The following is a 22,571-nucleotide window of genomic DNA, read 5'->3' as shown; positions in this document are numbered from 1 at the left end:
TCTCCTGGCACCAGGGTTTTAGGGCTTATTCAGGAATTGGACCTCCCATGGTGGGATCTACATTTCGGTTTCGCTCGTATCCCGGAACGCTTGAATCATCTGACGATCCAAGTCAACAAGGTACTCCGCGAGTTATGATTATCATGAAATCATGACAATTGTATCTCATCAAAGTCAACCGAGTCTGTCGTCTCTCGAGACCAGTAAAAGCTGAATATGAAGATTGAAGGGGAAAGGCAGGCCTTCAAGAGCGCCGTGCCCATCGAACGGTACCCCACGAAACAACGCCATTGACCGCAAACGCGCCCAAGGCTTGCAGCATGTAAAAGTGTGCGTGAGCAACGTGATAATATGCAGCGAGGCACAAGAGCCCTACCAAGGCAATGTGTCCCCAGTAAAACGACTGTCGACGCTCTCGGATGGATCTGACAGCAAGACGACCTCGGGTCGCTGTCTGGGAGGACGCGGCACGGGGTCTTTGGAAGAACATGACTGAGACCAGTATCGATACAGCCATGAGTCCACATTGAACATCAAAGTCTCGCACGCGCTTATTCAAAAGTCTTCCAAATTCCGGGTGGGATGATTGTGCGAAGAACAAGAGGTAAAGGACAGCATGGCCGATCAATAATGGAGAGATGACCAGGCGGCCAAAGAGCCGGTGATAGGGTGTCAACACGGTCTGAGGTATGGACGTCATCACGGAAAACATTGACGGGCTCGCTGGTCTAGATGAAAAGATATATGCTGCTGGCGACATCAAAATCTGCAGGGAAACCTGCGAGAGCGCCACATGACCCAGAGCCTTGGTCAAATGTAGGTAGTCTGTAGGCTTTAGTCAGTGAATATGTTTGAACACGCGGATCGAAGAGCAGGCAGCAAAGTCTGCCAACATGGCAGGAGACCGTATGGGATTGCTCCTACCATTGCCGGTGTTCCAGAACGATAGGCCGATGAGCCACAAGAGCCACAATCCGCAGAGAGCATACTGTCGGCGCGTCTCCAACCATCCAGCAAAGAGTGGGCGATCCCACCACGTCAGCTGGCCTCGTCGCCGCTGATCTTTGATCTCGCCTTGAGCGAAATGAGCCCTCACCTGATATACCCGAAGCACAATGGCCATCAGAATGATCGAGTACTGTGCATAAGATCCCCTGAGATCGAGCAACTCCCGTCGCCGCACTTTTTCCTCCTCGGACGGGGTGACAAACTGATAAGGCCAAGACATGGATATTCAAAGGGAAACTGTGAGTACACGGGAGTGATTTTTGTTCTCAATCAAACACGGTCAGCGCAGCTCAGCAAATGAAGAACCGAAGGTGAAGTGTATATAGGGGCTGCTTCGAGGCTTATCGCACGGTGGATCAAGGGAACTGTTTCTTGGTCAATGGCTGCACTACTACTGACTGGTCCGGGTGAGGTGATGCAGTGCACATTTGCAGACGCAGCACAGTAGTTCCCGTGTCTTCGGATTTATGCAGAAATGTTCCTTGCTCAGCTGCAGAAAGAGATGCAATAGACTGATTCTCACAAAGACACTGTTTCTTGAGGTTCAAGTCAGTGCTGTCCGCCGGCTGCCTGGCCAGCTTTGGGGACGCTGACAAATACTCTTCTCTGACGCCCGGGTACCGTTGCACTCAGCCTGTCACTGGTAGGTGAGATCTTCTGTGTAGTGCAAAGTGGAAACTACACAAAGTCAACTGACCTGACGCTCAGGGCTCTACTCATCGTCCATCTACCTTGTATAGAAACAATAGAGAACAGTATAGCAGGGTGCTAAGATACCGCCTCATCCTGCGGGTCCGAATGCAAGTGGCGTGGATCGGGGTTGATTACTATTTTATGAGCACAGATAGGATCTTGTGGATGAAGGATCAGAAATAGGGACCTCTACATTAAGAACGCCGTCGAGATAGGTCTCCCGAAAGCTGACTAGGTCTAAACCAACAGAGTGCCTCTCAATCCATGTTTAAAGTGGGTTGCGGACGCTCTATCGTTGTCTGTCACGCCGCCTGGGAGAATTCAGCCTGTCAAAAAGGATTTCATATGTTGCCGTTGACGTGTGTTCGCTCAGTGACCCATTCTAAGGAGATGTCTGCATGGTCTCCTCGGTGGGACCTGTGGCAGTAGTCGCAAAGTAGCGAACATCCACATCATCGTCGGCCTGCAGCTTTTCCAAAGAAGGTAGGACCTTCTGCTGAATCAATTCCTGGGCTCTAGGCGCAGGTGTGACGGTCTGTTCCGACTTCTCAACCTCGACCAATGTTTTGTTCTCGGGCAGGCGACGCAAGGCGTCAACAAGGACAGCATATGACTTGGCAACGTTGAAGCGGATATTGGGGATCTCATCAGCAACGAGTCGATCCAAGATGGGGAGGATAGAGCTCTCGATAATGTCGAGGGTGACAACAGGTACGAGCGTCTAAATATCCATATTAGTATCAATTGTGTGAAGTCACATGAATGCTGTGCAACTCACCGAGATCGCGAAACACGTGGTCATGCGATACAAGTAGTTGGGATGCTGGCCCATGGCCATTACCTTGGGGATAATGGATCCCTTTGCCCATTCAACGCCAAAAACTTCGGTCAGTTTCTTCAGGTTTTGAGTGGCAGCCTCACGAATGGAGAAGACAGTATCTCCTAACCATCCCATGCATAAGTCGCTCAGTTGCTCGTCGAAAAATTCGACACCCAATTGACTGGCAAGCAAGGGAATGTATTCGATGATTGCGAGGCGCACACGCCACTGCTTATCTTCAGCAAGCTGGACAATTGCCGGAAGAAGAGATTGAGACAAAAGATCAATTCCGATGACTAAAGATCGGACGTTAGAAGGAGTATGGAACAAGTGGTCGCGCGAATGGAAGCCTACCATTGTTCACTTGCTCGAGCTTGGAGATAATGTGCAAGCGGACATCGGGGAAGTCATCCTTCAGCATTTGGAGGAACATTGGCAGCAAATGGGCGATTGTCCTGTACAAACGCCCGATTGGTCAGTAAGGAAATCTCACGATGCGTAATCACGAAAAAAAAAAAAAAAAACGTGACGATACTCACTCTTCTTTTCCAAGAATCGGCGCCAATCCGCTGATCTGGGTGCCCAGGGCTGCACGGACGTGTTGAGACTGATCAGACACCAAATCCTCTACACTGGTCATTATCTCATTGAGCAGCGTATCGCGATCGATCAGACTGCAGAATCCTGGATGTAAATTAGCAATAGCCCGGGTTCTCTGACACAGATAACATTCTCCACGAACCGGGAATTTGGCCAGCAATTGCAGTGCGAACCTCGGCCTCGGTGTCCTTCAAGAGTTTCACAAAAGCAGGCACCATGTCGCGTGTAACAACCTCCTCGTGCACAGCCTTGGCAATCTGTTATTGGAAAATCTGGATTAGCGCACACTGGCATAGCTGACTGAGGGCCGCCAGAGGAGTACGGACCTTTTCATATCTATCGGCGACCATGTAGCGAACCCGCCAACTCTTGTCCTCGAATAAATTGCGCAATGATGTCAGTAGCACGCCGTGACTAGGCTGCTGAGCCTTGGGAATTTCTTCTGCGATCGCGATCAAAATCTCAACCGTCAAAAGACGCACGCTGTCCTGATCGTCACTGGCCAGAGACTGGAAGAGGGGTATCATTTCTTCAATTATGACCGCAGTTTGCATCTCCTTGACAAACTTGGCCAGGTTATTGGCGGCTTGGCGGCGCACCATCGGGGTCTCATCGTGTACGAGCGCTGCGAAACGGTTTCGGATACTTTGCTGCAGTGCCGGCGTGGCTTTTCGGTAAGGTGAACAATAGAGCCCGGTAGCCGAAACCTTAGAGGTGAACCAGTCGGCCCTTGAGAGATGAAAAACGAGAGGGATGAAGTGCTCTTCGACCTGACTTTCTGACAATTGATCGCACACTTTGTTGAGAGATTCCACGGCCTTCACACGTAGCTATCAGTAGAGATCTTCCGAATGCAACATTTTCTTCGACCGACCTTCTCTCGCACTAGAGGCTCCTCAATCGCCGCCAAGTTCTCCAGCGGTGACAGAAGCACGTGCGCATATTCTGGCCCGCCAACATATTCCGTGAAATTACCCAATTCCTCACTAAGCGCGGTCAACACCTCGTCCTCATCCTCGACAGAATCTGTGGGTCATTCGCGTTAAAAGCCGTCGTCTCGTTCCAAGAGTTTGGTGGGGTATTCGGAGCATGACGAACCGTCCAGGAATGGGATAAGCTCATCACGGGTTCTCTCAGGGCCTAGGGCCAGAGCGATCGTAGATAAACGACGGATTGCATTCAATCTGAGGAGGACATCGTCGTGCTAGAAAGTAGAAGAATGAGCTTGAGCCAGTCAGTATGCTCCCCCTCCGTTGGAGGAGGGGGAGCAGGACGGAGCGGAGCACTCAAACGAACCTTCAACTCATCGATCAGTACCGCGATAGGGTAAAGCTCATCATTCTCGTTTTGACCCTCCATCACGTATGTGCAGTCTGTGTATTAGGCTAGAGTTGAGGAAGGATGTATTGAGATGGAAGTTGGTCGATCCGTCTCAGTGTCGACCAAAGGCAGATATCCGGATGTCGGTCGTCACAGGGTCAACCAGGATGAATAATTTTCAGAAAAAGGTTGAGTGGTGAATAATTTCATGAGCTCCGAGACAACAACCTAGTGGTCAGAATTCGCGGGTTAGTGAAGAGTGAATGGGTGCGACAGAGTGGGAGGTTTGGAATGGGAAGGGGAAGATCCATTGAGGTTTCGTGGGGTTTTGGGCCGCCGGACAACCACACTCGTGCAGTGGGCAAAAGCATACCTCGGACTATGAGAAACCTCAATGCTCTCCCAAACAGATTTGCGCAAGCGAAATCTAGAGTAGATGTGGGTGTCGAATGTTGCAGGTGGAATTGAAGCTCAGCAAATGGACTGTGTCTCGAATGATGACAATGCCCGATCACCCTGAGCTTTCACCATCAACACAATTGCGGCTGCTCGTAATTTACATACCGTATCATCCTGCCGGGCCATGCTGAGCGGACCGCCAAGCTGGGTGAATCTGAATAGGGAACGGTGCGCTTAAACTTGGCCGGGCAGGGACCACCATTACAATACCATACGCATCGTCACAAAAGAGGGGGAGAGGCGATCGTGGCGGTGTGTGGCTCAAATGGCAGAATTTCCAGAAGACCGATCGGAGTCATAATTGTTGTTGCGCTAGTTGTGCTTTCACCTCTGCTCGTGTGGCTTTTACCTGCTGATTTCGGTACGTATGGCGTCTTTGCGTTTGGGTTCAATTGCTTTGAGGTCTTGCTACCGGGGTCTTGCTGAAAATCTCCTTGCTAATTACTTGCGCAGGAATTTTATCGCACTGCGATTACCCCCGCCATGCCCACTATTTCGGTCGACAAGGCCGCTCTCTTCAAGGAGTTGGGCCGCGAGTATGTACATGCGCGCGATGAGTATTATTATCAGTGACTCTAACAATCTGTTTGCGCAATGACAGGTATACCACAGAGGAGTTTGACGAGTTGTGTTTCGAATTCGGTAGGTGCCATTTGTTGCGAATACATCGTGGGGCAAGAGGGGCTGACACTGCTGGACAGGCATTGAGCTCGATGAGGATGTAAGATCTTACATATATCCCACTTCTCGACCTGAAGGACTCACTGTTCAATTTACTCCTCGCAGACCACGAACCAAGACCGACCGATTGTCGATGGCGTCCAGGAGCCACCCCAGCTCAAGATTGAAATCCCAGCCAATCGGTATGCTTAGGCGGCGGATGATCAAAAGTGAAGACACACAATTATTGACTTGCACATGACAGATATGACCTGCTTTGCTTTGAGGGAATTGCCTTGATGCTCAATATATTTCTCAAACGTAAGGCGCTGCCCGAGTACAAATTGGTCGAGCCTTCCAACGGACAACTGGAGGAGATCATCGTCAAGGAAAACGTGAGTGACACAGTCTTCGATTCTGCGGCGAATCCGTCTTAACTCGCTTGGAATAGACCACTCAGATCAGACCATATGTTTCTGGTGCCATTCTTCGAGGCGTCAAGTTCGACAAGGCCCGTTACGCATCCTTCATTGCTTTGCAAGATAAGCTCCACCAAAACCTCGCCCGCCAAAGAACTCTGGTCTCCATTGGTACACACGATCTGGACACCATCAAGGGCCCTTTCACCTACGATGCCCTCCCTCCCAAGGACATCAAATTCGTTCCTCTCAACCAGACCCAAGAGATGGACGGCGAGGAGTTGATGACTTTCTACGAGGTATTTGAAATCGCCCAAAAGGCTTCGTGCACCATGAACAATTTGCATCATACTAATCACTAGCTACAGAAGCATCAACAACTCAGCAAGTATTTGCATATCATCCGCGACTCACCTGTGTACCCAGTAATCTTCGACTCCCAGCGGACTGTTTGCTCCCTTCCTCCTATCATCAACGGTGACCACTCGAAGATCTCTTTGGACACGACAAATGTCTTCATTGAGATTACTGCTCTGGACCGGACGAAGCTCGAAATCGTGAACCGTATGATGGTCACCATGTTCTCTCAGTACACTACGGAACCATTCACGTAAGTAGAGGCAGTCTATGCCATTTTGATTACTTTGGAAAATTTCAAATGCTGATGAAGGACAGTATCGAGCCCGTCAAGATTGTGTCCGAACACAACGGTGAAACCCGAGTCACTCCCGACCTCGCTCCGCGAACCACCACGGCAGAAGTCTCATACATCAACCAATGCTGTGGCCTGGAACTCTCTGCTTCTGAGATCAGCAACCTCTTGACGAAGATGGCATTCCGTGCCAAGCCATCGACCTCGAACCCTGATACGATCGACGTTGAAATCCCCCCGACTCGTGCTGATGTACTTCACCAATGCGACATTATGGAGGATGTGGCTATCGCATATGGTTTCAACAATCTCCCGCGATCTTTCCCCAGCAAGTCGGGAACTGTTGCTCAGCCTCTCCCTATCAACAAGCTTTCCGACATTGTTCGCGTCGAGGCAGCTATGGCTGGCTGGTCTGAAGTTCTGCCGCTCATTCTCTGCTCGCACGATGAGAATTTCGCCTGGCTCAACCGCAAAGACGATGGCAACACTGCTGTCAAACTTGCCAATCCCAAGACCACTGAGTTCCAGGTCGTCCGCACCACCTTGCTCCCCGGTCTGTTGAAGACCATTCGTGAGAATAAGGCTCATAGTGTGCCCATGAAAATCTTCGAGGTCAGCGATGTTGCTTTCAAGGACATGTCCTTGGAACGTAAGAGTCGCAACGAGCGCCACTTCGCCGCCGCCTACTACGGTAAGAGCAGTGGTTTCGAGGTCGTCCACGGCCTCCTCGACCGCGTGATGTCTATGTTGAAGAGTGCATTCATTATCGCTGAAGAGGGTCTTGACAATGCTGCGATTGGCGATTCACAGTACTACATTAAGGAGCTGGACGGTATGTTTCTCTGCCTTTCGCATTATTCCTTTTCCTCACTTCGACCGCTCGGCTGACACGAACTTCCACAGATCCTACCTATTTCCCCGGCCACAGCGCCTCTGTCCATTTGCGTGTCGGTGGAAAGGATCATATGATTGGTTCTTTTGGTATTCTCCATCCAACTGTTCTGGGCAAGTACGAACTCAAGTACCCCGTCAGCACCCTTGAGATCAACATCGAGCCCTTCCTGTGAGTACTTCACCCCGACGTATATGTGCCTTCAGATAGACGTGGGACGCAAAAGTGGGTGGTTACGCTTCGGGTAGGTAACTAATATCCTGAGACCTGGGGGCGCAAGATAAATTAAAAACACAAATACTCAGTCACGTCAGGTGTGAGTCCTTGCAAAATAATGTAGATCGGTAACGAAAGCTGTTCGCGATTTCAATTGCGCAGCATGGCACTATCAAGCTCGAATAAGGTTTTCAACCGCCGCACGCCAGAAATGTCAGCGCCGAACCGCGAGAGCATAAAATTTCAAAACATGCGCCTCGATACTAACTATGGGTGGTAGTCATGCAGCGTAGTATCTTCCGCCCATTGAGCACGTAACACCGCCGTCACGGCACATTCTTCCACGAGACACAACAATGAGATCGTGCAGATTACGGCAGTTGTGTCCAACAACCGGGCCCATAGTCCTCCATACTCATAGTAGCTCCGTGACGGGAATTACAGATAAATGTAGCCAAGACTTCGAGATAATCGAACTGTATGCTGGGCCCGAGGGCGGCCAGAATGTCTAAATGGAGGCTATCGACATCTCCGTAGTCCAAAGTCCGTAACCAGAAGTGTCAGATGGACTGTATACAATATACATTACGACCGGACCGCAGGTAAGGTAACGGCTGTAGTTTGGATATGGGGTAATGTTGCGTGGAACCATTCAGTGCTGACAGCATTGGCGCGAGGAGAATATTACTCTTTAACGAATTCAAAGTTGAAGTCAATAAGATACCTTTTCATGGGACAGTTCCACGTGCATAAAAATGTAGACTTGACGCAACTTCGGCTTGCGAAACCGTGTCGAATGTGCCGAAATTGTCAAAATCATGAGTGCTAGAGCTAAATTAGGTGCCAAGACAGCTTGTCAAAAGGGTGATTGGAAGTTTTTGAAATCTTCGTGTGAATTTTGATTGCGTCAGGAGAGTATAGAGAGGTTAGAACAGGGGGCGGACATAAAGGAAGTGTTTAGCCTGAGAAAGAAATTTACTCCTGAGCGTAGGCCTCGGCACCACCCTCGGCGCTGGCGGCCTGCTCCTCGGCAAGACGCTGCTGCTCGGCGGCCTGCTGGGCAGCGAGAGCCTTGGCACCGTAGTCCTGGGACATGGGCTGCAGAACGGGCTGCTCCTCCTTGGGCTCGATGATGGTGACGGAGTCGGGGAGGGTCTTCTGGGGGCCGGACTTGCCCTCGGGGTCGGAACCGCGCATGATCTTGACCTTGATACCGAGGACACCCTGGCGGAGGAGAACGTGACGGGTGGCGGAGTCGATGAACTCCTTGGCGGGCTGACCGGAGTGGATCATGAAGCCGTCCTAATCAAGCAAAGAGTGAGTATGAATGTCCGTGAATTGTGTTTCTCCATTGCCAAGCAAAGACGACAACAATTGAGCAACGAGATGAACTCGAGTGGTCCATTCGTTCTCGAACTTCCCACGCATACAATCACAAGAGAGAGACAAAGACATCGACAAAGACGTACAGTGAACTTCATGGACTTGGCACGGGCGGCACGGAGCTTGCCGGAGACGACAACCTCACAACCCTTAGCACCGGACTCCATGATGAAGCGGAGCACACCATAGCAGGCACGGCGAACGGCAAGACCGTTCAGGAGCTTGTAGCGGAGGGACTCGCACTGAGCGACAGCGGAGAGACCGCGGTTCTGGACCTTGGCAGCGTAGAGGGAGACGGAGTTCTCGGGGAACTTGAAGCGCTTCTGGATGAGCGAGGTGAGCTCACGGATGCGGCGACCCTGCTCGCCAAGAACCTCCTGGGTGTGGGTGGCACGGATGACTATAAATTGGACGATCCGTTAGCATAGGATCGTCACCGTGGGTCTGGTTGACCCTAAATCCCCAAACTTCGAGAAGCGATTCTGCGACCATCGAATGTCTCATAACACCAATATCTCGACGGTCGCGCTCATGCGTCTCGTGTGGAAACCAATATCGAGGAAGGCGACGTACTGATGTCGGTGACGGTGGGAGTGACACGGACTTCAACACCGGAGTAGCCCTCCTCAGCGAGTTCGCGCTGGAAGAACTCGTTGAGCTCGGCGTAGAAGACACCGTCGGCGACGAACTTGCGACGCTTGGAAATAGCTCCCTGAACAGCGGCCATTTTGACGTTCCTGGTGATTGGAATTGGAGGGTTGTCGACGGGGGAGGGCGAGGTCGATGTCGAGAAGGTGAGTCGTTGTGAGATTCTTTGCTTAGTGGGGATTTTTCGGGCGAGGGCTTCGATTTCCTCTTTTGGTCAGGGCTCAACCCTCGCTTGCCCTTCTGGACAGAGCGGAAGCTATTCCACATACGAACTGGTGTAAAGGTTCTTTGGCTGAGTCATCCGCATGTTTTCCACCGCCCAGACACTGCCAGACCCACCCCGCGCCCATACTGTAATTTACTGATGACGAAATTACAAGGCCACCGATACGGATGCGGCGCCAGAGCGGCAACAAACACAGCTGCTGTAGCTATGTAGCAGCTATCAATCAATTCCCAAGCGGCAGCAACCGCAGGGCATCTTCCAGGGAAAAGTTCCACGAATCTCCATTTACACTGCTCCAACGCAAACCCCCAAATACTGCAATGCGTGAGATGTACTACCTCCCTCGAGGTATTCCTATTTAGATTTGCAATGTTGCATAATTGTAAAGGCCTTATCTCGCCGACGCCAATACTCCACCCATATTCTCCCAAATGACATCCGTAAGTGCTAATGTACCAGTTCATCAAAGCTCATCGTGGTCTGGCTCTAGCCGCAGTTATTGCATCTCTAATTCAACTGGTTTGGCGCGCCCCTCTTGGGCAGTCCCGCTCTGATGTTCTGAAATGCTGAGATGGGCAATTTCCTCTGTGACAGCCGATGAATGAGGCCCAGTACTGTTCCGGGCGCCCACTGGTGTGCTCGGCCGCCCAGGAGCCTGCTGAGATGTCTCAATCCCGGTCAGTATAGGGGTACGACCTGGTGCAGGCTCAGTCCCAAAAGATCCGGTTGAAGGGAAGGGCCCGTTCATCTCGGAGTCGGAGCGACCAAAGGCTTCGCTCCACCACCGAGTGTCCTTCACTCGTGGAAAGATCAATCTTTCGTTGCCACGCTTATGGTCATCGATCTCAGGATCATAATCCGGATTGGTGAACTGCACCCGGCGTGCTAGGAAATAGTCCCACACACTTCTCGTTCGCTCGCTTGCATGTAGGTCCACGCGTTCCTTTTCATTGTTGAACAAGAAAGTCCCGAATTGACAGGAGTAGAGATGGTACAACAGGCGTCGGAGAAAACGTTCGTTAAACTCGAAGCGCGTGGGGTGTTGATAAAGCAGCTGGTAGGTCGCATCGAGGAACTGATGGAAGACGGGACTTGTTTCTTTCACTTTCGTAACCTCCTTTTCGGAACCTAGAGTGCGTGGAGTAGAGCCAGCTTTCTTCGCCAGGCCGTCAGTGTCGTAGCTCTGCAATTCTCCCTCAGAGTCTGGAAGGGAGTCGCGACTAGTGTTGTCCCGATTGAAGAAACCTTTGGCGCTCAGGAACGCATTTTCAAGAGCTTTGGCAGGACCCGCACCTGCTCCCTCAGTGTCACCACCAATGCGCTCATTCTCTATCTGAAACCATTTTTCACTATTCAGATGACCAGAGCGGTGCCGAAACATGTGCCCAAAAGACATCCAGTCCTTTTCGATCAAAACCATGAAGCCTTCCATGGTCCGGAAGTAGGGATCCAGGCATATTTGGCTCAGCGCACTGAGCTGGCTTGTCCGATCCCATCCATCCGAGCAATGTATCAGTACATGGGAATGCTGCAAGCCCACCTGACGGGCGATCAAACGTGCTCCTTCGAGGATACCTGCGATGTGTTTCAACCATCCACTTCGCGCAAGCTGGTCACGGTTTGGGCCCAGGGGAGTGAGGTCAGTGTCCTTTAGAGCCTCAATGACCTTGTTCAAGGAGTCGCGCATCACATGAATATTGTCAATGCCAAGATAGGCCTTGGTTGCAAATTTGTAATTATCCATATTCTCCGAGCCTAGACCAACGGCTTGCATGGCGAAAGCATTCACTGTGGGCCGGGCATCAACGATAAGATTCTGCTGCTGAGCACCATAGATCATCCGGTCCGCCATGTGACCCTCGCGAGGTGCAGCTAGCATCTCATCATCAATGACTTCTGCCGCGGAGTCATTCAAATCAGCACTCGAATCCCCACTATGGCTCAAATCGGAGCCTTCCTTTTCCAAGCCAGCCTTTGCGAAGCTTGCTAGCGGTCGCTCAGTGCGAGACGTAGAAAAGATAGCTGCCAGTAGCTTCTCATCTTGAATGCTACGATGCTGGCGTACTCCTACGAGAGGCTGTGAGCTTCGTGTGATACTGCAATTGTTCACTGGATGCAGATATGTGAGTGCTGGAATTCTCTGTCTTGATCGGTATCGTCCCGCATAATTGAGTGTGTTGTCTGAAATCGACGACGGGACAGGAATCAGGGCAGGATAAGTCGGAGAAAACTACCACTATCGTTAGTTCACTCCTGATGTAATCCGGGTATGATATTGCATGAACATACACCGTAATCCAGATTGATCTCCGAAACTCGCCATCCGGAGTTGTCCTTGTGTAAGCCCTGGCGCTCCCACTCCTTGCGCGGTTGGTAAAGATCCCAGCCGTTCAACTCCCTCTCTGGTGGAGGAGGCTGATAGCTAAAGGCGTATAGCTTATCTAATCGACCGCTTTTACAGGTCCACTGTTTGATGCTTTCAAAAACTTCCTTTGCCTTTTTCTCACTCTTGAAGTAGAAGCACACAAAAGTGAAGTCTCGGCATCGAAGTCGAATAGAGGAGAGCTGGCGGGAAGCTGCGGGGGCAGGACGCAAAGTACAAAATGCAATGATCGGATACGTGATCCATAGCTCTTTGGGTCTGATAGCCACTCCCTTGGCGGCGTCTTCGCTAGAGATGAGAGGAGTGTGGGAGAAGATCAGGTGGTGAGGGGTGAGGTGAAGGGCGCCGTCGACTTGGTCTCCACGACGAGCCAAAGTCACATTCTCGACCTAAGGGAGGAAGTCAGTTGTGCACGAAATTCACTTTCAAGAACTGTAGACAAGCTGAGCCAACCTTGGCAATCCGTGTTCTTTCCATCGCAAGCCAGTTTCACTAAGTGCGCTTCGTCTTCATGCTGATGGAGGGGCACAAAACGCGATCAGCCAGTCAGAAAGCACCGAATCCTGCTGCGGAGAAGCCTCAGTCCTACTTTGAAGTCGAATCAAGCAGTCAAGATAAGACGCGCGAAGACAGCTGGGCGCGTAAGCTCGTCGGTTGGCTTAAGAGACGATGATGGGCGAAAGACGGAATCGGTCACCTCTTCGGGTCAGCTTTCGACACCCGATCAGCTGTGGGGTTGGCTGTGCGGTTCAGGTGGATCGATGTCATAGCCTCCCCCACCGGGATTATCGTCAACATACAAAGGTTTCGGCCTACGATTTCGGCCTACAGTGCTATTCCTGACTACAAAAGCAAGGAAGGTTCAAGAATAAAGAAACCAACTACTAACAGCGAAATTAGACTCACAAGTGCTCGAGTCAGCACGAGCGGTAGATCGCTCTCAACATTCAGCAGCAAGTCTGCGACTCTGTGATCAGTCCGCCTACCGACCAAACGACCCGATGTGTTGCATAAAGCAGTAAATTGATACAGCTCCGCTCGGAAAGTCCCCTGCTTCAAGACAGGATCTATGATTTTTCTCGATGGCATGCTCAATCATTCTTACAATGATATTTCTTATTCCTGCCGTTCGGCGCGAATTTCCCAGCTTCTCAGATCTTCCCTAACGTCGAACTCAGACAGCTCATGCTCAGCTTGCCGTGACTTCCAGCCACGTCCTTTTGCATTTTCATGGAGCTGCTGCTCAAGACTACCGCCTTTCTGGGGATGGCTGTGCCCAGAATTGGACGTGGATGCGAGTCGAGCGGTGCTATTGCTGCCACTTGAGGCACTTTTGGGCTGCTTCTCGTAGCTTGGCGAAAGCCGATTCCCAGATCGGGATTGCTGACGTGCAGCCTCCACGGTCAGACTCTCACTCAAGCTGTCTGAAAAGCCATCGTTTGGATGATCGTGAGAAGTGTTATTCCAGCAGGAGTTTCCAGCAAACAACTCCTCAACAAGCTTATCTGCCGGTAAATCCCAGGCGCGAGAATTCCACGAAGCTGCAAGAGTGCGTCGGTACATATCCTGCATGTCGGCCGCTTCTCTACTTCTGGTGGCGATGGCAGGAACATGAACCAGCTCCTCGGAGTCCCCAGGCTCTGACATGTGTACCACTCTCGCGATGCCTCCAAACACCGTGGCAGACTTCAAGGGTGGACTAGCAATGCTGGTTAGTAGGCTCTCTGCGTGCTTGAAAGTTCCGTAAGGTGGACAAACGTTGTGAAATTGCGATCTCCCTCGACCTGGCGCATGGCAATTCCAATCTTGACTGTGCTATTAATCTTGCAATCCGACATCAAGTATCGTCTTATCACCCCTTCGTCTTCGTCGACCTTGTCGACATATTCAGCAAGGTTGAGCTTGATTTTGCCGAGAATATGCTTCTCGTTGACAGGAGATCCATGGAACTCCTGTATGATCTCAAAGTTGATGTCACATTCCTGGAGCATGAGATTCCTGTCAATAGTGAGCCGGACATTGAGAGTTTTCTCATAATTCCACGAGGCGCGGTGGTCGAGAAGAGATGCCTTTTCAGTGTGTCCCTGGTGCTCTGTGGCGCTGGACGATGGCAGACGCCATCGAATCCAAACTGCGCTATTTCGTAGTGGAACATTATTTATGTCAATGATCTAACAGCTGTTAGGGTATAGAAAGATTGCACGAAACTGGTATTGTACGTACTCGAAGCACAAGCTCAAATCTGGGCTGGAGGAATGGATTAGTGGTCGTATTTCCTCGCCGGCAGCACTTTTGATGTCATGACATACCCTTCTGTTCTTGGGCACTATGACCAAGAAAGTAGTTGAGTATATGCCCACGACGGGCAATGTTCATAGAAATTATGGTCAGGCCCTGGAAGACTTACCAAACGCCTGCATTTTGATCTCCCGAAATGTATAATTCGGAGAAAGCGCACTAGTCAACGAACAACCTTGTGATGAATTGCGGGATCTGCGTCCACATCGGCGGGCGTGATTTTCACGAAGGAAATCCACGTAGCGTTGGGTCTCAGTGAAATGTGTCTATTTCTCAACAATTGCAAGGGCAAGTAATGTCTTTGCCAGGAACTCCATACTACTTTACATGCATGGGGCTCCTGTCCCCGCAGGTGATGTCTTGGCGGTGAAAGAGGATGGGGCAGAAAGTTCGAGTTCAGGATGTAGGGACCCTCGTCATGCCGTCAGAGTCATCTTTATGGTTGCATTTTCCTTTTGCCGATTCTTCCACATCTACGTAAATCGGATTTGAAGTCGGCACCGCTCCTCCAAAATGACGGAAACAGAGACATCTCTTCTCTCTCCTCCTTCCGAGAAAACCTCAACTGTGCCTCTCAGTTCCGCGATCCGTAACACGCCGATTCACCCAGATCTCCCTGAGATTCAAGTACCGGGAGGCTCGCTTGCAACACACAACTACCATCCCGCTACTTGTCAACCCATTGACTTCGAAAGACTTCATGCAGATTTGAAACAGCTAGCCCATGAATTTCCAACACAAGAGGCGGCGCTGAAGGCCCAGCAACAGGCCGCCGAGGAAGTGAGAACTCTCATCCAAGAAGCGGAGAAAAAGAGGGAGCAGGTACAAAAATCGATCGACAAGAAAGTAAAAGAAAGGGATACGGAAATGAAGATTCTCTCGAAATACCAAGAGGTCAAGGCATCAGACATTCCCGCCTGAGAATCAACAACTGCGACAGTGGAAGACCGCGGTATGGCGATTGAAGTGCATATCCCGTGGTTGCCAGTCGGTACGAGTTTTAAGCAAAGCGCCACCTATCGGTCTTGCGTTTGGCCTCCCAACGTGATTGGTAGGGCTCAAACTGAAGCCCGAACAAGAAGACAACCTCCGAATCGCCTCGCGATGAGTCTCCTGTGTTCAGCATGGGAGCATCTAGTTAAGAACACACCAGCCTGACCACTGATTTGGAGCCAGGTCGCGAGAACTTGTTCGTGCGCGCCTGTCTGTCTAATGAGACAATGTGATGGCATGCATACATTACTTGCTATCTTATCACTCTGACCAAATGTTGAACCGCCACTATTCAGCCCGGGAAGTCAAGGCATGCTTCTCCGGAAGGCGATCCACCGTTGCGCGCTTGTACTTGATGGATACTCCGCCTGACAACATGAATAGAGTGGCAGATAATTGAAGTCTACCTCTGCGCGGAAAGGTCTTGTTCATGATTCACGTCGAAGTCGACCAAGATTCAAAGAACCATGATCATTGCCGCGCTCGCCAGACTTCATTCCACAAGAATCGTCACTTTAAAGATCTCGTCATCTCTGAGACCAACAGCCTGCTATATCAATTTGCATCAATTGTACCCTGTACGACTCGGGCTACAGCATGTATATATCTATTGGGAGCCTACATCAATGAGTTGGCCACTTTTCCTCGCGCTGATATGATCGATGTTTCAGCTGCTCTTCCTATGTATCATTTCACTTGATGGAACCGTCAGATGCACCTCCTCCGGCATTGAGGTATTCGTGTCACGGTTCAACGCCTGACAACCAGTCTATGGGGCTTTGAAAAACTCATTGCTCAGCGGCAAGAGGGTTGTCAACTTTGTGCCATACTACCGACACGTCGGTCGATAGGTCTCGGATCTTGGGACTGCGTTAGCTGGGTGACATGCAGGCTCCTGGGTGGAAACACAATACCCAATTCTTCACAGTTTTTCCTTGGCTTCGTGGAAGCAAGGCAGCCCGGGGCCGATACACGTCGAGCCTTCTCAATCGATTCCGCTCTCTCCACACTTTAAACAAAGATAAGACAAATTGTTTGTGTGGAGCATCTAGACGTATAATTGCGAAATGGATATTTTGGAGCAGTTCTCTGCTCAGAAAGTCAGTAATGTCTAGTTGAGGAATAGACAAGAATGGCCCCGGTGGGCCTTTGAGAATGAGCGGTATCCGATGCAAGACATCAAGAGCTTCGCAATGAATCTGCCGATTCACAAGTAAAATCCCAGGCGTGAAACGGTTCACCAAGAAACAGAGATCATCGCACCCGGGTCCCCGAGACCGATCCGTGTGCGCTGTGATCTGGGCTTCCACTTGGCTATACGCGCTCAAGTACTGGTTTGGGTGCAGCACGTAGGTATAGATACTTTGCCGGACCTCTACGGGCAGATCGAGGAGGGTGACCATATTTGGTCTAGAAAGGCGTCTTTTGGTGTCCACTAGGCGTGATTTATCGTCTCTTGGGCCATTGCTGAATCGATTTCAATGTGATGGTGAGTCGTTGTGAGGAGTCCGAAATGGTCGACGAGATCTCGGCACTTCCACAACCTCCGCAAACTTTGAAGCGTGCCAATCAATATCAGCCATTTGCATAGCAGCAGGACCCGAATCCGTGGTTGCAACAGCTTATGGAGGGATGCAGACTTTCCACTCAGAATTCGGTTGCCCCGCACTTCTCGAAACGGGCAATTTGCCTCAACATAGGAAAGAGTCACTCACGGCCTCCGACGTGGACGTATGGCAAAGGTTCCACTTCACAATACTTCGCGAAACAGATAAGCTGTCGATACAAATCGGCCTCGCGCGATCTTAAACAAGACGCCCTTGAGAAGTCTCAGATTAAACATCAAGTTTCAAGACGATGACTCTCGATTCGCAGGGCTGTCCCACTAAGAGAGGAAAGTAGCTCCGTCTGATTAAGCCTCGGCCATGAGATGCCTCGTTTGATTCCGAATACGTGAGTCACTGAAAAGTGAAGACTGGGACAATCTTTTCTATCTCGCCCACAAAGCACGGGCTTGTAGCGCAGTCCAGCTTTCGCAACAAACCACGAACCTTCAAATCATTCATCATGGCCTCCTCTCAGCAACCAGACATTCACTTCATTGGTGTCCACACTCGCTATTCCAGTATGTGCCACATTGACATCTCTTTCTTGGGAAGCGGAAGACTTGACTGATCGTGCACGTGTACAGGTTGGACGAGCCGAGTCGAAGCGGTCTTGGAGTACTTCGAAATCCCCCACACCTCAAAGATCCTCAAGCTCTCCGAAGTAAGATCCTTTACTTCTATCCTTTGCGGAGCTACAAAGCATATAGCTCTGATCACAGTAACCCCGGTGCGTAGGCGTTGTTCTGACAGATTCTCTACAGGTCAAAAGCGTGTCGCCCACCGGTTATGTCCCGTTCATAGAATGCCGCTCCCTTCAGAATACCAGGATTTGCGACTCCCTCGCAATCTGCGAGTTCCTGGCCGAGTCGCATCCTGAGCTGGCCCTGTGGCCTCGGGATCGCCAGTTGAGAGCATTGGCCCGCAGCGCGGCTGCGCAGATGCATTCGGGCTTCAGTGCTATTCGCAACTCTTTCCCGACCAACTTCCTAGCTCACTACAGCGGCAATATCCCCATCTCTGACGCAGCCCATAAGGAGATCTTCCAGGTGCTCAGCCTCTGGGATACTGCCCGGAAAGCCTCCAAAGAGCGCCTCGAAGCGCTCGGCCAGCCCGATGAGGGCTTCTTATTTGGCAGTTTTAGTATTGCGGATGCCTTTTTCTGGCCAGTTCTGACGGTACGTGGCATCCTTTTGTTGATTCATACGTTGCTCACTTGACCCGGCCACTTTGAATTTTGTGTGTTAACGACTTTGCACAGCGTTTCCGCTCCTATGAGCTACCCCTCGATAGTGCAAGCGAAGAGGCTCTCAAATGGATGGCAAAGATGTGGAATGACCCTGTCTTCAAGGGACTTGCTCATCGCTACCATGAGCAAGCCAAAGATCCGGAATCCCGCATCGCGCACTATGATGACATCTTCCGGGAGCGTGACGATATCAAATATAGTGTCTTTTCGGAGGATTGGACTTTCTCCCTCTCTGGAAGACAGACACTATTGAGGGCGCTTAAGAGGGCCGTTCATTGATGGCTTTCTTAGGTTCCGCCCAGTACTGGCTCGTTTCCTCTGGTCAATATTGATGTTCCCGATGCGAGAGATAAGCGCGTGTTATCTGTTAAAACCAGCATGGGTGAATTTACGAGGTCTGCTAGCTCCTGTTCTGTCCGGAGGTCATGTGGTGCGGACAAGATCTTCCAAGCAGATCTCGAGGCAGCCTGTCAGGAGATCCTTGAAACGTGGGGGAAATATTTCGATTGTTTATGAAACCTGCGTCACCCGCGCCAGACTGGCCCGTGGACTGACATAACGAAGCATTCAAGACTCGTGATTGACTCGATGAAACGAGAACGTCATTGAGACTCCTGACTCGACCATATTGTACCCTGTCTACCCGATAACGCTTCTGTCTCACAATGGGGTTTCTGTAAGGACCACAGTTCACGAGTGAAATGATAAAATATTTTCAAATCACCATCCAATGAAGAGTCAGTGGCGTGTTCTATACCCCAGATAGAAGGACTGAGATCTTCGAAATAGACCGCGTTGCCCTGTCGATCACATGTCAAAGACAGTCGGTGTGAATAGCAGAGGTGGGTGTTTCATCAAACCGCCTCGAAGCACGGGATCAGGTCATGTGCCTCGATGTCCTGACGGAAACCGTTAAGGTCACGGGGACCGTCCATCGCCTGCGGCAAGCGGGTCTGCCAGTTGACAACGCTCACAGGCATCGAGATTCCTTTAGCCGCTCCATGCCAAAATGTATCTTTATCCCTTGTTGCGATGCGGTGAAAAGAGCATCGAAATTTCCAAGTGGGCCCTTTTCCGCTATCGCTAATCTCAATTTTGATGTCAAGCTATGCGGTCCTTAGCTGCCTCATCAGCCACGCCATGCGCTGTACAAAGAGCGGGACCGGGCTCGTTGGGCCCACCCGTTCGGCAAGGCCGAGAGCACACTAGCCACGTTTCCATGTGGCGAGTGACGTGGCGTAACAACATGTATTGCATTGCACTCACTGCGCCTCAACCCACTTTTTTCCCCACGACGGTGCAAAAATTGGCAGTTTCCAAATTTGGCACACAGTACTACTACTGCACGTGCACTGCTCAATCCCTGAGTGAATACTTGTTCTGTTATGTATGGGATACAATGGATGGACAAGAATCATGACTTTTCGGCACGTGTGGAAGCGGCTCAGACAGATTTGAATGGGTCGTCATTTGATCAACTTTAGAAGGACCTCCTATACTCACTGTTGACTGTACTATGTAAAGGTATACCATGTTTTCGCTATCATTGTCCTGCTGCCCTCTCCAATCGCCGCATCCTCTCATACAATCCAACGATACTATTCAACGACTTTAGCTGGTCTACGTTAGGGCAAGGCGACCACATGACCATTTTGATATGCAGGCTACCCATCGAATCCTTACAAAAGGGGGCGGATGCGATTGAGGATTAAACGCTGAGGCACGTCTGAGGAATGATATTTGAGACTAGTGCCATAACGCCATCCAGTGAGAGGAGTTGCCGAGCCAGGTTTTTCTGGTCTTGTAGCACTAAAATGTACCTTCATTTGCACTGGTGGAGTCTGTGAATCTGTGTCATGAATCTCATGGTCATAGAAGCGTACTATACAGTACACCAGCACCGAACTTCATCTTATGTACATTCCTCTGTACATGTACATGTACATGTACAGTATTTCCAAGAGATCCTCATGTCTGGCCTATTTTGTAAACCTGCATTTCACCAAAGTAAGACATGTCCATTACCCAGATTTTTATTATTATTTTTCACGAGCAAAGTGTAAACTGTGGACGGACAGCTCTTGCGAAAGTTTGAGAAACCGAGACTATCGGCGAGGCTCAGCCCAATCCCCGATCAGAACAGGGATCTCAGCTGGACGCGACTCTGCCGGACCCGTTAAACCGCAACGAATCCGAGCGCTGAAGTGATCCAAGACCGAGGCGCCCCACGCCGGCTCGCCCCTCCGTCAGCTGAGGTTGTCCATTGGGATCCATTTGGAGGTGAATTTTGGAAATGTGCCGTTACCCGTATAGCCATAGTAGTGAGTGAGGACTCGCGACCGAGGATGGATACTATCGACACGTTCCAAAAGGTCCCAAGCCCCGTAAAGCTTCATGAATTCATAGAAAGGTGTGTTAGGACAATTTTGGACAATGGATGGTCAGATATCATTGTATATGTGCAGTACATACTACATACTAACTACATACGATATCCTTGAGTGGATGACCTATCTCTTCCAGTGTTTGGTAGTACCTACTTCCTACACTCTACACTCTACGGTAGTACTACAGTACTACTACTGAGTGCAATATAGCACTCACATGTCAGGTATTCAACCGTCATTGAGTCCCATTATTGTATTGAGCAATAAATAAATAGACTCAGGGAGTCCTCTACCTATCGATAGGCGGCTCAAAGATCAGCGCCAAGCAACAAAAAAGTCTGGCCTACTACTACAGTACAAACTACAAAGTCGATGTGTACACTACTATTCCCGATCAAATGAGCGCCAATATCGTTCCATATCGTCATTTCTAGGGTTCCGGGCAGCAAATTCTCAACCTGCATGGCGCTCAAAGGGGACATCATGGCTTCATGATCCGTTCGTTCCAGGGCACAGACCGAAGCTCCAGGGCCAGGCTGACGTTTTCAGAGTCGAGATGTACACTACTTCCACAACGACAAAGACTACCTAAGTTCACGTCCATATCATCAGGTATTGTACCCGACCGTGCCTTGCGTCAAACACTTCTGCCGCTCGACATGTCCGTTCGATGATGCATGCTGCGCAAGTTAGACTCCGTTTACCAGCTACCGAAGCATTGCATGTCATTCCAACAAAGCTGAGATGGTCGACCTCGCAGATTTCCGAGTTGACTGTAGCTGAGATGTGGATTGAGATTGGCAACGTGGTGCGCCCTGCGTGATTGTTCGCCTCTTTTCGAGCGGAAAGCCACGTCCGCCGGCTGGAGGGACAAGAGACGGCATGCTTTTCGAAGTCAGAATCGCGATGGCCGAGGACAGCCGTTCTGAGAATGACCGGGGATCCTCGTCTTTGTGTGGAACGCCACTTTCACCTTGCGGATCGTCCGACAGGGGGGCTGAGCACCACGATTTGGGGCATCTTGCAGGTAACTTCGGCCAAACCGGCCCTGCAACGCACAGACATAGGGTCAAGTCCGGGAAACAACCGTGCGATCGAGAATTCCTATTTGACTCGGCGGGGCTTGGACTCAGAAAGGAAAGAATGGAAAGCTCGTATCTCGATCGCCAGGTATTACATTCTCATGATCGGGATCAGAAGTTTCTTCAGCAGCAAGTTCGATTCTGTCCTTTGGTCGACGAGTGATCCCCGAGAAATGATGATGAAACACCATGACATGATAGCCACGTACGAAGCCTGCAGCTTTTGGCCGCTGCCGTTTCAACTCCCGCCTGACTCTAGGAGTTTGACTTTGATGATCTCTCCAGGTACTGTTACTGTATCAGTGTATTCGTGGGTACAGTCAACAGTTTGTCGCTAGAGGTACTAGTGGGCAATGAGCATGGAGAATTGATTGTGTAATGTACAGTGCAAGTTGTACACCCGATTCATCAAGCACCCTCTGGGTATAAAATGTAAGGAGCCACTTGTTTTGTTCTTGATAGTAATCACCCTATTGGTACGTTGTGATATGCATTAGATCAAGTCACTACAATAGCTCTGCAGCACAGCACTGCAGTTAGTAGTAGAGTACTCAGTAGTAGTCCTATACAAAAAGTGAT

At 50.4% G+C, this 22,571-nt stretch overlaps 8 protein-coding genes across 8 annotated transcripts; 3 read left to right on the top strand and 5 right to left on the bottom strand.

The window, feature by feature from the left end:
• Positions 1-244: 244 nt before the first annotated feature.
• On the bottom strand, positions 245-1,228 carry N7539_007488 (ferric reductase-like transmembrane domain-containing protein; the record flags this gene model as incomplete). The annotated part of the gene is made up of 2 exons (XM_056937089.1): positions 245-825; positions 925-1,228. The coding sequence occupies 2 exons, from the start codon at positions 1,226-1,228 to the stop codon at positions 245-247; spliced, it is 885 nt and encodes a 294-aa protein (XP_056787888.1).
• An 855-nt stretch (positions 1,229-2,083) lies between these two features.
• On the bottom strand, positions 2,084-4,480 carry N7539_007487 (protein phosphatase 2A structural subunit TPD3; the record flags this gene model as incomplete). The annotated part of the gene is made up of 9 exons (XM_056937088.1): positions 2,084-2,422; positions 2,480-2,817; positions 2,876-2,976; positions 3,061-3,205; positions 3,264-3,378; positions 3,448-3,939; positions 3,996-4,147; positions 4,220-4,325; positions 4,418-4,480. The coding sequence occupies 9 exons, from the start codon at positions 4,478-4,480 to the stop codon at positions 2,084-2,086; spliced, it is 1,851 nt and encodes a 616-aa protein (XP_056787887.1).
• Positions 4,481-5,383: 903 nt separating this feature from the next.
• N7539_007486 (phenylalanine--tRNA ligase subunit beta) lies at positions 5,384-7,698 on the top strand (the record flags this gene model as incomplete). The annotated part of the gene is made up of 9 exons (XM_056937087.1): positions 5,384-5,436; positions 5,502-5,542; positions 5,602-5,621; positions 5,687-5,763; positions 5,826-5,955; positions 6,012-6,278; positions 6,348-6,589; positions 6,655-7,463; positions 7,535-7,698. 9 exons carry the CDS (start codon positions 5,384-5,386, stop codon positions 7,696-7,698), a joined length of 1,803 nt encoding a protein of 600 aa, XP_056787886.1.
• Positions 7,699-8,714: 1,016 nt separating this feature from the next.
• On the bottom strand, positions 8,715-9,849 carry N7539_007485 (40S ribosomal protein uS3; the record flags this gene model as incomplete). The annotated part of the gene is made up of 3 exons (XM_056937086.1): positions 8,715-9,041; positions 9,209-9,522; positions 9,696-9,849. The coding sequence occupies 3 exons, from the start codon at positions 9,847-9,849 to the stop codon at positions 8,715-8,717; spliced, it is 795 nt and encodes a 264-aa protein (XP_056787885.1).
• Positions 9,850-10,492: 643 nt separating this feature from the next.
• N7539_007484 (phosphatidylinositol-3-phosphatase YMR1) lies at positions 10,493-12,856 on the bottom strand (the record flags this gene model as incomplete). The annotated part of the gene is made up of 3 exons (XM_056937085.1): positions 10,493-12,226; positions 12,286-12,768; positions 12,833-12,856. 3 exons carry the CDS (start codon positions 12,854-12,856, stop codon positions 10,493-10,495), a joined length of 2,241 nt encoding a protein of 746 aa, XP_056787884.1.
• A 639-nt stretch (positions 12,857-13,495) lies between these two features.
• On the bottom strand, positions 13,496-14,799 carry N7539_007483 (N-terminal C2 domain-containing protein; the record flags this gene model as incomplete). The annotated part of the gene is made up of 5 exons (XM_056937084.1): positions 13,496-14,078; positions 14,138-14,550; positions 14,603-14,626; positions 14,689-14,705; positions 14,787-14,799. The coding sequence occupies 5 exons, from the start codon at positions 14,797-14,799 to the stop codon at positions 13,496-13,498; spliced, it is 1,050 nt and encodes a 349-aa protein (XP_056787883.1).
• Positions 14,800-15,190: 391 nt separating this feature from the next.
• N7539_007482 (uncharacterized protein) lies at positions 15,191-15,598 on the top strand (the record flags this gene model as incomplete). The annotated part of the gene is made up of 1 exon (XM_056937083.1): positions 15,191-15,598. The coding sequence occupies one exon, from the start codon at positions 15,191-15,193 to the stop codon at positions 15,596-15,598; it is 408 nt and encodes a 135-aa protein (XP_056787882.1).
• A 2,139-nt stretch (positions 15,599-17,737) lies between these two features.
• Positions 17,738-18,802, top strand: N7539_007481 (uncharacterized protein; the record flags this gene model as incomplete). Its single annotated transcript, XM_056937082.1, has 4 exons — positions 17,738-17,795; positions 17,862-17,938; positions 18,039-18,452; positions 18,536-18,802. 4 exons carry the CDS (start codon positions 17,738-17,740, stop codon positions 18,800-18,802), a joined length of 816 nt encoding a protein of 271 aa, XP_056787881.1.
• Between the last annotated feature and the right edge of the window lie 3,769 nt (positions 18,803-22,571).

Source organism: Penicillium diatomitis (genome assembly GCF_028827545.1).
Source record: "Penicillium diatomitis strain IBT 30728 chromosome Unknown utg000010l_segment0_segment0, whole genome shotgun sequence".
Lineage (NCBI taxonomy): Eukaryota > Fungi > Ascomycota > Eurotiomycetes > Eurotiales > Aspergillaceae > Penicillium > Penicillium diatomitis.
This window is presented reverse-complemented; position numbering and strand designations above follow the sequence as displayed.